Source organism: Bidens hawaiensis, unplaced genomic scaffold (assembly GCF_021521415.1).
Source record: "Bidens hawaiensis isolate Kalapana, Puna unplaced genomic scaffold, B.hawaiensis_p1.1 tig00001685_1, whole genome shotgun sequence".
NCBI lineage: Eukaryota > Viridiplantae > Streptophyta > Magnoliopsida > Asterales > Asteraceae > Bidens > Bidens hawaiensis.
Genome location: NW_027491095.1, coordinates 3612374 through 3625516, shown reverse-complemented (window position 1 = coordinate 3625516; position 13143 = coordinate 3612374). Strand labels below are relative to the sequence as shown.

Sequence of the window (13143 nt, the reverse complement as noted above, 5' to 3'; positions counted from 1 at the left end):
ACTTTGGGAGGCCATGATAATCGACTACGAATTAAGAGTGGTATACTCGAGTATGAAATAAACGACTACGAAAGAAGAGCGTTTGGAGTTGTATAATCGCGTATGAAATAAACGTTTAGAGCTTTTGGAGTTGTATAATCAAGTGTGATCTAACCAATACCCAACCTAAACTATATATAGATGTTTGTGGGGGTAAAATGGTAAAAAAACCAAAAAAAAACGGCTAAAAAACGGTCAAAAACACAAAAAAACGGCTATAAGGCCGTTTGGTAACGTTCGAAAACCGGTTAAACCGGTTAACCGGTTATTAAAAAACCGGTTAACCGGTTTTTTTTTATAACGGTAATAACCGGTTATTTTAAAAACCGGTTAACCGGTTTTTTAATAACCGGTTATTAAAAAAAACCGGTTTTTTTTATAACCGGTTATAAAACCGGTTTTGGGTCCAAAACTTATAACCGATACGTAAACCGGTTACGTAAACCGGTCAAACCGGTTTTTAAAAAAACCGGTTTTTAAAAAACCGGTTTTCGGTTAAACCGGCCAAACCGGTTCCGTAACCGGTTTTTTTGACCACCTCTACTCCCCCTACCAAATTTCAGGAATGGAAGAAATTAAAATATCAGGAAATGTGACTGTGACATGTCAATTTATTTTTTGAAAAATATTTGAACTTTCATGGGCCCCGCTTTTGTCACACTTAGATATGAAATAAAGTACCGTGGCTGCTAACTCAGCCGCCACTACGGACTTTTACTTGTATACATATATTTTTTTGTTTTGTTTATTTTCAGCAAAATAGTTTCACTTTGACCTCTCAAATTAGCAATAGTTTAATTTACACCTTATTGTTTTACGAAGGGTAACCGTTCTAGGTTAAGGTCCGAGAAAGAAAATATAATACTAACCAATCAAAAAAAAGCTTGATATTAATATATATAACACTTGAAAAAAGTATACATATATGTTACATAATTGCCGGTCTTTAGACAAAAGGGCTATATAGACATCTTTATTCAAAATGGTTATTGCCTTATTCGTGAAATTAACAATTGTGTAACTACCGGGGGTTTAAGTTGATTTTTGGGGTGTTTGAGATTACTCATTTTATCTTCTTATGACTTACAACTTATAGCATATAAGTAACAACCTTGTGAGTGGATAAGTCGTAAGTTACGACTTTGTAACTTATAACTTATATAAGTTATAAGGAGGTTAAATAAGTGAAGAGGTAGGTCCCAGCAGAGCCCAGTTGGACCCGCAGGACTCACCTTGAAGAGAGACGTCTGCGCAGAAACCAACTGGATCCGCAGGTAAGGGATAACAATCTTTGGGACATGCTTTATTTAGATCTTTGAAATCAATGCACATCCGCCATGACCCATTGCTTTTGGAACAATAACTGGATTAGCAACCCAGGTCTGATAACGAATTGGGCGGATAATTCCAGCTTGTAAGAGGTCCTGGACTTGCTCATTCATTGCTTTTGTTTGTTCCGGACCCATCTTACGTTGTTTCTGAACAATTGGCGTAAACAACGGATTTACCCTTAATTTGTGTTCCGCAATGTTTCGCGGGACACCAGTCATATCCGCGGGTTGTCACGCGAAAACATCAATGTTCTTTGATAATAACTGTTTTAAGAAGGTCCGTACTATCTCGGAAATAGCAGGTCCTATTGTTACAGTTTGATCAGGAAATTTTTTGTTCAAAACCCATTTCTCTGGTTCAGTCTTCACAGTTTGTTTTGGAATCTTGCTTGGTTTTGAGCTCTCGGTTGCAAAGCAGTGCCGATTAACATAAATTATTGCTATGCCAGTGCAAGTTGGAACTCCTACTGCACCGTGTGCTGTGGACGGATGAGCATTAAAGTCACCAATCGCTTCGCGTCCGAGAATGATGTCATGTTTTGATGTTGCTGGCAGAACCAGAAATTCGACCTCCTCGGTCCTAGAATGAATTCCGTCACTTAGGGTGACTGGGAATGAAATTACACCTCGCGGGTGCATTATTTCCCCTCCGAACCCCGATACTGGAGCGTGGATGGGTTTTAACCTTTCCTTATCTTCCTCGTCAAGCTGTTCAAAATATTGTTCATACATAATGTCGGAAGTACTACCGGTGTCGAAGAAGACGTATTGGGAACGGTAGTGTCCGAATTGGGCAGTGATGATCAAGGGGTTTTTGTTATTCGGGCCCCCTTGATACGAGGAAATATCACTGGCTCATTCTTCCATTCCTCGTCATCAGACTCCTTCCTCTTTTTCTTGTATCGTACCCGCCTTGTATCATATGGACGTTTAAATCTCTGACTTGCTTTTTACTCGGGCCCTGGATATCCCGTGCGGGGGCTTTACCATTGTCAGGTTTCCCACCTTTTACCAGGTGTCCAAGTTTTCCAGACTTTACAGCCGCTTCAATTTCATTTTTTAATGTTCTGCACTCATTCGTATTATGACCAATGTCATCATGATACGAACAACGCTTTTTCGGGTCAAGGAATGACCTTCTCGTCAATGGCTGCGGTTTTCTAAAATTCACATTCTCCGTGGTGAGAATTTCGGTGGGAGTCTTTGAAAGAGGAGTCCAATTATTGGGAACTCGATTCGAGGGTCCCATTTTGTTTTTGTTGCCTATAAGGGATCGTGCATCAAATGGTTTTGATGCTTCCGTACTTGGCTGAAGTCTCGACCAGATAGGACCTTTCGTCTGTCTATTTGGTCTCGGAGTTTGAAACTCGACTTTAAATTTTTGCTTTGAGTTACCACTTCTCAATGTTTTCTCAGTGTTCGCATACACCTTTGCTGCAGTCATGAGATCGTCCCACTCTTTTGGCATTCCATCTCTGCCAGTAAGTGTGCGGACTAAATCATCACATCGGATGTTTTTGCGGAAGGCACCCCGAAGCATGTCTTTGCTAATTCCACCGATGTTCAGGCTCTCGTCATTGAACCTGGTGATAAAATCTTCTATAGACGCGTTATCGCGACGGACGACATCTAAAATTTCTGATTGGTCCCGCGTATTCTTCTTCTGCTGACTGAACTGTTGAGAAAATTTCTTCACCAAATCGTCCCAGCTAGAAATTTCACCATCGGGTAACTTTTCCAACCACTCTCTTGCTGCCCCTGTTAGTGTCAACGCGAACATGTGACACCAATAGGGAAGCGTCTAACCACTAACACCGCCTACTGCCACAAAGTTCTGGGGATGATCACTTGGATTAGTCATACCATTGTATTTACCTACCGATGTAGGTATTTTAGCATTAACAGGAAAGGGTGTTGTGACAATGCTCGCTATGAATTTTGATTTTTCGGCGAAAGCCGCAGGGCGGTATGGTTTGGTAAAGTCTCGTTCAGCATTGCTATGGTACTCGGTGTGGCGGACTATGTCATGCGCACGACTGATTCTCGCCTGTGAGCTCATCCTACTATCCCCGGTATACATACTGTAATCTCCCGGGTGATAAGATGAATCGTAACTATCAAACTCGTCCAAATAGGATGGTATCCGCATGTCTATGCGAGGACGAGGGCGTAGCCTCGGTAATTCACCAAACTCTGGCTCCGCCTGTTGGCTGTAACGAATCTGACTTCCTCTCACTATTGGTGGAGGAGAAGGAGATCCCCTAGGAGATTCCTCATAATCCAAAGTACGAGCGTGAAGTCGTTCATTACGCTTTCTTCGCTCATATTCAGCCACCAAATTTTGTTGTTGCACGTGGAGCCACTCTTCAGGAGTTAATGCTCCTCTGGATCTAGAATTACGTTGATGAGATCTCGCGATGCCAGAATCGCCTGAATCATTTTCCAGATCCAATTCTGGCCGTTTCCGGCGAGTCTCTTCCGTAATTCATTTTTGACCCAAATTAGAAACTTCCGGTGCCAAGGCACGTCCCATGTTTGTGGGAGTGGGATCGGTTGGTACCGTAACATTTTCTAAGGTAAAACCCCCAGGTGTTACCTCAGTGATTCGTGACCCCGGAGCAGTGATACGCTCAAGAGCACGACCACCCGAAGTTGTGATACGTGCAAAAACACTAAGACCTGGAGGTGCTTCTGTGTTAGTTACACGTGAATCGGGTGCAGGAGTTCCTGTTGGCCTTTCAGGAAGTTTACTCATATCAAACGAACCAAAATACCAACGGAGAAAAAATTATGCAGTTCTAACACCAAACACGGATGGCGCCAATGAAGAAACACGGATCCGATCCCCGGGTATGGGTCCTGGATCCAATGAGTCCACAGGGTAAAGTATGATAATTACAACTAGGATATGAGTATGACTTCCCAAAGTCCAATGACCGGAACCTGCAAAACAGACACCGTGAGTCTCGTTACAGGAAGGACAAGAGGGGAGGGTCTTCCTGTAACCACCCTCCGGCGTGAGAATCAGTAACGTTCGAAAATAGAGAAAGTACTGAAGTAAACAGACTAAGTGTAGTCAGAATGCAAGTGAGTGAATGAATACATTATACCGTTTGACAAGGTATTTATAGCCGAAGGATGTAGGAAGGTGATTGGGCCAGCTGTCATCTTCTAGAAGATCTTCAATAACCGCCTGGACGCGTGTCCTTTTATGATAGGTTGAGCTATACGTCCCATGCGCATGGCTATAACAACCCGGACACGTGTTGCCCAATGATAGGACGGATCGCACCCTGGCCATGTGCACGGTTATAACAACCTGGCCAGGTGTCCTTTGTTCATTATTGGCTGGTAGGTCACCTATTCCTCACGTAACAATCGTAGATATTCTGCTAGAAGGTAATTGGTTGGTGACAGCTGTTCCGCTGGCACTTCTTCTCGATCGTTTGGGCTGACTGATGTCCTATCTTGCGGACGACTTTCGAGGGTGCAAGGATGCTTCCGCGCGTGACATGAGGACATTCTTCCTCTATCGTGATATGCGGGTGATCCGTATGCCCCGCGGCTGGCTTATTAGAGGTTCCTCTGTGACCCGCGGGTGATACTTAAGGGTATTTGGGTCTTTTTGGTGCCCTACCTCTATAACAATGTTACCCATTTACAAGTATTTTCAAAGGGAGAATGTACACCATGATTCCTAATCTACCCCATTCAATTTCCCCCGTTTTTTTTTCTCAATGGAAGCTTAATCTTCTGAGCCTACTTACCGAAACCCTTCGATTGCTAAAAATGGCCTCATTTCTTGTCTTTCATATACACCAATAACTAACTTAATTTAAACTTTTAAAGGCTTGAAAATATACTGAACATTAAAAGAAAATATAACGAAAGAAAATATAACGAAAGGCATGTGCAATAAAAATCACAAAAACCACTTGACGTAAATAGTACAACTAGCTTAATTTAAACTTTAAAGGCTTGACACTAGCTAGAATGTGACAGATCTTTAAGGACCCGAATAATTAACGTGAAAAATATAAGAATGATACGATAGATCTTTAAGCCCGTCTACATCTAAAGTTAAAGAGGCATTCTAGTTTTCTTAGAGTTTAAGTTTTTATATTTATTTTAATGATTAAGATAAAGTTTGTTTATTATATTAATTAATGTTTCGTTGACTTGGGAGAAACAAGATTTAAGTGTTTTATAAACCCATGTTTACGTTTCTTATGATTAATAAAAAGATCGAGTCACACAAGGCTTATGCAAATCATGTTGGGTTTCAACCTGATCAGATAAGTTCAACAGAAACATTATACAAAAAAACAATTTTTACAATGCGGATTCCACAGAAAAGAGAAACAAAACTGCCTTTTCTAGTATTATTGTTCCGAAAACATGTTCAGGTTATTGTTTCCAATTAATCTACATGTTCTCAAAGGGGTTGAGTTGTTGCCAGAAACAATGAAGATCATCAACAGTTCCCGGTGAGCTAGTGCCATAATAATCATAACTAAATTCCACTTCTTGATCTTTGGAAGTACCGGTGCTGCAAGATGCGAAGATATCATCTTCAGAAGTCAAGCCAAAATCAAAAAAGTTATTAATATGACTAGCAGGCGGTTTCGGTTTCATTTCGACTACTTGATCATGCTGAAGTACATCCAATGATTTCATGTTGTAATTGTTCACACGTTTCTTGAGATAGGCATGCCAATGGTTTTTCACTTCATTATCCGTCCTTCCAGGAAGTTTGGATGCAATTGCGGACCACCTAATTAATAGATTAATAAAATCATGAGAGATGATTTTGTTTATAAATATATGATCAAATTGAAGCCACATATACACGTACTTATTGCCAAGAACCGAATGCGAATGGACGATGATTTCATCTTCTTCCTTGGAAAAGTTTCCTCTCTTTATGTCAGGTCTAAGATAATTCATCCATCGCAGTCTACAACTCTTCCCGGTTCTTGCCAAACCTATAAAAAAAAAGAAAAAAAAAGTTGCAAAAAATGCTACTCCAACTTATTACATAACATATATTAACGTCGAAATTAGGGTTTCGAATATTTACCAGCAAATATTGGCATCTGGGTCCAATTCCAGATGCCATATCTACCGATATAGGCAATCAACATCTGATCTTCTTCATGGCTCCATGTACCTTTCTTCAAACCAGTGTTCATGTCACTATTTGGGGTTCTCATGTTTACTTGTAAATGGTCTATTATGGTGAAGGAGTGAGAGAGTGAATGCAAGCTATATATACCAGTGTTTTGTAACAGTTAAATACGTACCATAGGATCTACTTCGATCTCACCATCCTGGAAAGTTATAAGGTATGTAGTTTTGTTTGCCATATGCATGCACGTTGGTCAATAGAAGAATTAAATATATTGTATATTTATCTAGAAATTACCTATTATATTGAGGGATGTTATGAGTCGTGAATCATATGTAAGGGTGTTCTTCGGGTACGTTTTTCGAGTTTCGGGTTTTTCGAGTTTCAAAGTTTTAAATCTTGACCCGAAACTCAACCCGAATCTTTCACGGGTTTTTCGGGTTCGGGTAATCTGGGTTCGGGTTTTTTCGGGTTGGGTTAATCGGGTTTCGAGTATCCTAGAAAACAAAACAAAAAAAAAAATTAAAGTCTACAATGCTAAAATTATAATAACATATTATTCTTCACTCGTAACTCAAATAATCAAATAATAAACCAACATAACTTGATAAAACAATTCAAAAGAAGAGTAAAACTAACTCGAATCATAATCGTCTTTAATCGGGCGTGATTTAGTTGCTCAATTACGGTTACTATTAGTAATAAATGGAAAACATAAATTAACAATAACCAATCGATTCATAATAGTTGTAATGACAACAGTCAATTAGGACCGGATTATAATAACTTTAGTGGCTAAGACTAAGCCATTATACCTAAAAATGTTTTTAATTTTAAAACTAAAAGTTTATTCGGGTTGACCCAAAACTTATAAATCAAACCCGAGAACCAACCCGAATTACTTCGGTTCGGGTTCGGGTTTTTTGGGTCGGGTTCGTTCGGGTACGGGTTTTCTCGGGTTGGGTTTCGGGTAAAAGTGACAGCCCTAATCATATGTAGGGTTTGATTTTTTTAACCGAGGGACAACACAGTGTTGGGGCAACATAGTCTTGGGGCTTTAAAGCCCATGGTGCTCATGTGACGATGATGTGACACTGTGAAAGAGCTTTAAAACCCCCGCCATCGCTTTAAATCTTCAAAGATAATACATCAAGGATTAATTAATACTTATATTGTGATTGACTAAGGTTGTGTTTGTTTTTGCTTCAAATGTCTGCAGGAGGGTTATGTCTACGGACGCGCAGACATAAGTTTCTGAAGACAGTTTGTTTAAAAAAAAGAAAAAGATCTGAAAACTGATTATATGGTCTTAAATAAGAAGCTAATGTCAAACATCTTCACAATTCTTATCATCATACCAACATCCAATGTCCACCACCCACCGTGCGCCACCACCCACCACCACCACCACCACCACCACCCACCTTCCGCACCACCACCTCCCATCACCTACCGTCCACCGCCACCACCACCACCCACCGTCTGACGTCACCACCCACCTTCACCCACAACCACCGTCAACCACCCACTACCACCACCCACCGTCGACCATAACCCACTACCACCACCACCCGTCTGACGCCACCACCACCACCCATCGTCAAACGCCACCACCCACCTTCCGCCACCCACCATCACCACCCACCGTCGACCACAACCCACTACCACCACCCACTGTATGCAACCACCACCACCACACGCCACCACCATCCACCACCACCACCCACCGTCAAACGCCACCACCACCGTCAACCACCCACCACCACCACCCACCGTCGACCACAACCCACTACCACCACCCACTGTCTGCAACCACCACCACCACCCTCCACCACCATCCACCACCACCTTCCACCACCCAAACCACCACCGGTCATCACCACCGCCGGCCACAACCACCGTCCACCATCACCACCCACCGCCACCACCACAATCCACCACCACCGTCCATCACTACCACCACCACCACTTGCCACCACCATCCACCACCACCTTCACCACCCACACCACCACCGGTCATCACCACCGCCGTCCACCACAGTCCACCACCCACCGCCACCACCACAGTCCGCCACCCACCACCACCGTCCATCACCACCACCACCCACCATCACCGTCCACTACCACCCACCACAACCATCCATCACCACTGTTCACCGCCTACCACAATCGTCTACCACCAATCGTCAACCACCACCCACTTCCATAGTTCGTACACCACCACCCACTTCAATAGTTCGTACACCACCACCCACTTCCATAGTCCGTACACCACTACATATTATTTTAGCAGTCTACAAACGTTAAATGACTTCTATCTACTTTGATATATATGATAGGTTACTAATCTTCAGCTTATGCAGACGATATCCAGTTTATAAAACAAACAACATTATATTTTCAGATTGCAGATCTTCAGACCACATATTCAATTGCAGACATAAAATCAGATGAAATCAGATTGTAGACAGTTTTTGTCTTAAAAAACAAACAACACCTAAGAGTCACACAAATTAATGAGCGATCACTGGTACAATCGCTCACATTTTGTTTGAAAATTCAATATTCAAAATAAGAAAAGGGTACGAAATATCATATTTAAGAAAAGTGAAGATAATCTGTAACTGAATTATTGAACTATTTTATTTTTAAACAAGAATCTGATTTGTAATGTCTCGTAATACCTTTTATGTAGAAAGTATCATTTAATAATTATTGAAACAGAAAGAAAAATTTGATAACAATAAATAAAGATAAAAGTGTATCATTTAAAAATTATCATTTTATGACAAAGATCATATGACGTCCGGATGTGAAACGTAAGCTAAGATTAGCTTAATCTAAATTAGTTCTTTTAACAGCTCGCATGTAAAGATTTGAACTGTATAATTAGCAGGAAAGCAAAAACGATATCAATAATCGGTCATGAGTTATTAATTTGTTATTAAGTGCACAAAATCATTCGTGATGTATTCTTTTGAGAGAAAAAAAGCCATTCATTTTTTTATATTTTTTTTTATTATGAATGATTTCTGTCTTCGACTTCATTTAAAACAAACAAAACACATTGTAGCATACGTCTAAATACGGTCACCAAAATTACATATGATGCTAGACTTTTTTCAAGCTACTTTACTTTTTAAAGCGTACAGCATTATTTAATAAAAAACTATACCAAAAATCAAACATTTCACTCTCTTTAATTTGAGTCCTCATTGCTATACGAGCTTTTAAAAACTATTAATGTAATACCCGTAATTTGAATTGATAATAATAATAATAATACAAGGATGGTTAAAATGTAAATGTTTAAATTAGTTAAAATTAGTTTGAGGACTAGTTTTGCCAATTTCTAAAACACAATTTGAAACCAGGCACAAACCTACGTTCCTTTCCGATGACTACGTGAGCAACAACAAACAAGATTATATCGGGATTTGATTTTTGTTTATAACTCGTTTAAATGCACGCACACACACATATATATATATAAACGATAATATCCATTCAGAAAACCATCTCTCTCTATCTCTCTGCCGTATACACCACCGCCGCCGCCCTGCAACTCGCCGGAGAAACCGCGAGGAACGCAGCCACCAGTTACAACCACTACAGCCTCCACGCACCGCCGTCTTGTACCGTTGTTGCTTCTTACCATCTGATTTCTTGCTCCGACCATCACGCATCCGTGTTCGCATTAGCTACGTTAGGTCTCGCGGCTATTGAGGTAATAGTCGGTTCTCTGTTAGACGTTCGTTTGCATGAGTAATTAGTTGAGTTAATTCCGATTTGTTTCCGGCGACTAATATGTTAAACGTGATTTGTTAAAGAACATAAATGATAATTTTGTCACTCAAGAGTTTTGTTTATTCGTTTTATACTCAGCTCCAAACAAAGTTTTGATAAAGAGTACAGATATGACTAACAAGTGTTCGGAAATGCATAATTACAAAAACAATATTATAGAATATAAAAGCCACCCAGGTAGGCCTGTAAACGAACCGAACGCTCGGTGAACTGTTCAAGTTTGGCGGGAAGTTCGTTTATTTACTAAATGAACTGTAATACTCAGAAATTTTCTTAAACAATAAAATAATATTTGTCGAGTACGGAAATAATTAAAAGTATTAGCGTCTTGTTAAACTGGTAGAACGTTAATGGTAAATAACCTAATGTTTACATATATATATATAACTTAGTAATAGTAGTTATGAGTTCAGGGGTTAGTTAAAACAAATAATAAAGTAAAAGGTTTGTTGTGTAAATATGGAAATAAACTAAGGACCATAGTTGCTGTTTCTTAAAAACCAAATTTGAGACATGCACATCATCTAGTCATCTACGTATCCAGAACTAATGATTATATCCTAATCTCAAAGTTAAACGATTAAACCGAAACTTGTGGTCTTTATTATTATTCCTTTAAATATCATACATTGAACCATTTTCTTTGGAAAACCCTAAATCACTCACGCCACCCATCGTCCCCGTTCAAAGACCCATACCATAACCTCTACCGCCACCATCTTCTTCCGCCGCAGCCGCTTGTCACGCCACTACGGTCGTTGCGTACTGTCACTATTGCTCACCGTTTGACGTCGCGTTCCGCTTTTTGGCCGCCATCACGCATCCGTATTCTCTCACCGCTCTCGCTCGATCTTTGATACGTTCGGTTCGGCTATATATATTTATATATATTGAGGTGTTAATACAGTTTAAGGACGTTGCCATTGTGTTACTTTGCCTTGCTAAATTAAGGTATGGATTCTGGTTTCTGTCACTCATAGTATTAATTATATTCTGTTACTTGGTAGTACGGTTTCCGTCTTTGTTTCCTCTTAGTATTATTAATATTCTGTTACTTCATAGTACGGGTTCTTGTTTTGTTTCCTCTTAGTATTAATTATATTCCGCTACTTCGTTGTACGGATTCTGGTTTCTGTCACTCATAGTATAAATTTTATTTTGTTACTTTGTAGTACGGTTTCTGTTTTTGTTCACTTTTAGTATTGACTCTATTCCGTTACTTTGTAGTACGGATTTTCGTTACGCGTCGGTTATATTTTGAGTTCAGTTATTTTATATAATATATTTTAGTTATACGACTTTAGTTCAGTACTCTGTTACCCGAGCATTTCTGACTTGTCGTTGGGGCGTCAACGACATGGCACTTATCGTGACAGTGCGTAATCAAAGTTCACGGCGTCTCTGAAAGTACTCATGTAGTACCTTGGCCACTTAGAGGCGTATAGATCGATCTTAGCTCCGACTCCTGACTCCTGACTCCTGACATGGCACTTATCGTGACAGTGCGTAATCAAAGTTCACGGCGTCTCTGAAAGTACTCATGTAGTACCTTGGCCACTTAGAGGCGTATAGATCGATCTTAGCTCCGACTCCTGACTCCTGACTCCTGACTTCTGTTTGAGATGGAACAATGTGTGCACGCCACCCACACCGTCTCCTTGGTGCATGGACTAGCTAGCTGTGTACCCCTCTGTTTAGGCTCTGGGTGCTTCCGTATTACACGACCTATTTATTTTAACATCATCGTCGTGTATATTAGTAATTATATTTTGTTTCGCTATATTTCTGGTCCGTTTTGATATGAGTATATGCATTTGATTAAATTTGAGTATATTCAGATTACGTCCCGATCGTGTATCGGATTATGTTTCGCATTTAATTATAGTTCAGTTAAATGTTACACGTTATATGTTACACGTCACACATTTTATGTTACAAGTTATATGTTTCTGGCTCTGGGTGTTTTTGTTATAGTTCTGATATATTTCCGCATGCGTTTGACCATGTTCTGGCCAAGTGTCGGATCATACATCCGAATTTTATTAAGTATATGTTTCAGTAAAAAAGTTGGTTTCGAGTTTGAATTGAAGTTCGTATATTTATTCTCTTACGTCTGTCCTTACCTATACTATTGTTCTTTCCGTTACTGGGCAATTTTTGGCTCAGCCGTGTTTTCTTGTTTTGTTTTTCTTATTTTGTTTTCAGGTAATCCGGGATTCTGGGTATTTTAGTGAGGAGAGATAAAAAAATGAAGTTCAAGCTTCTAAAAGTTAATTCATTTTGTTTAATAATATGACGTAGGTTGCATTAATTTTTGTTGTATTTTGGATTGTGGCGTTGATTTGATATCTGTAATAGTAACACGTTAGCCTGTTCCGGGTTGGGGTGTTACAATTAATCTTTTAAAAAGAAAAAACTAAGATGTTTTGTTGTTATGTTGTATGACGTGTGTGATTGTGCTAATGTGTAATTACGAAAATATGCAACGTAAAATAATATAATGTGCGGAATTATTTATGTTTGTTAGATAATTATCTTTATACATGCGTAACTATATGTGTGCGTAATATATATGAAGAATGATTAGTGATGACGGTTAAAATAATTGCACTAAGTCGCAAGAGGATAAAAGTGATCGACTTTTGCCTTTTACTCCATCACTCACTCCGTAACTATATGTGTGCGTAATATATATGAAGAATGTTCATCTCGATTCCTCGCTTCATAAATTCTATCCTTTTTTCCTTTTTTAATCTTCATTGGTAATTTAAAATTGTGTGATATAATATATCGTTTTATCGCCCACCTTTTAAACTAATTATCCTTTATTTTCCTTAT

The 13143-nt window shown here is 39.6% G+C and overlaps 1 protein-coding gene across 2 annotated transcripts; it reads right to left on the bottom strand.

Annotated features, from left to right (window-relative positions):
* Positions 1-5649: 5649 nt before the first annotated feature.
* On the bottom strand, positions 5650-6830 carry LOC143591644 (transcription factor MYB4-like). 2 transcript variants are annotated; one of them, XM_077071802.1, is made up of 3 exons: positions 6451-6830; positions 6226-6355; positions 5650-6144 (listed from the first exon to the last, which is right to left on the bottom strand). In XM_077071802.1, exons 1-3 carry the CDS (start codon positions 6581-6583, stop codon positions 5796-5798), a joined length of 612 nt encoding a protein of 203 aa, XP_076927917.1. In that variant the 5' UTR covers positions 6584-6830; the 3' UTR covers positions 5650-5795. The 2 variants fall into 2 exon arrangements, with proteins under 2 accessions (XP_076927917.1, XP_076927914.1); XM_077071799.1 differs by having other exon boundaries at positions 5650-6355.
* Positions 6831-13143: the final 6313 nt, after the last annotated feature.

Excerpts from the sequence above, each read along its gene's own strand:
- LOC143591644 (XM_077071799.1), bottom strand. The coding sequence starts at position 6,583 with ATGAGAACCCCAAATAGTGACATGAACACTGGTTTGAAGAAAGGTACA. Across the intron at positions 6,356-6,450 it reads CCAGATGCCAATATTTGCTG|GTTTGGCAAGAACCGGGAAG; the intron begins GTAAATATTCGA and ends TTTTTTTTATAG.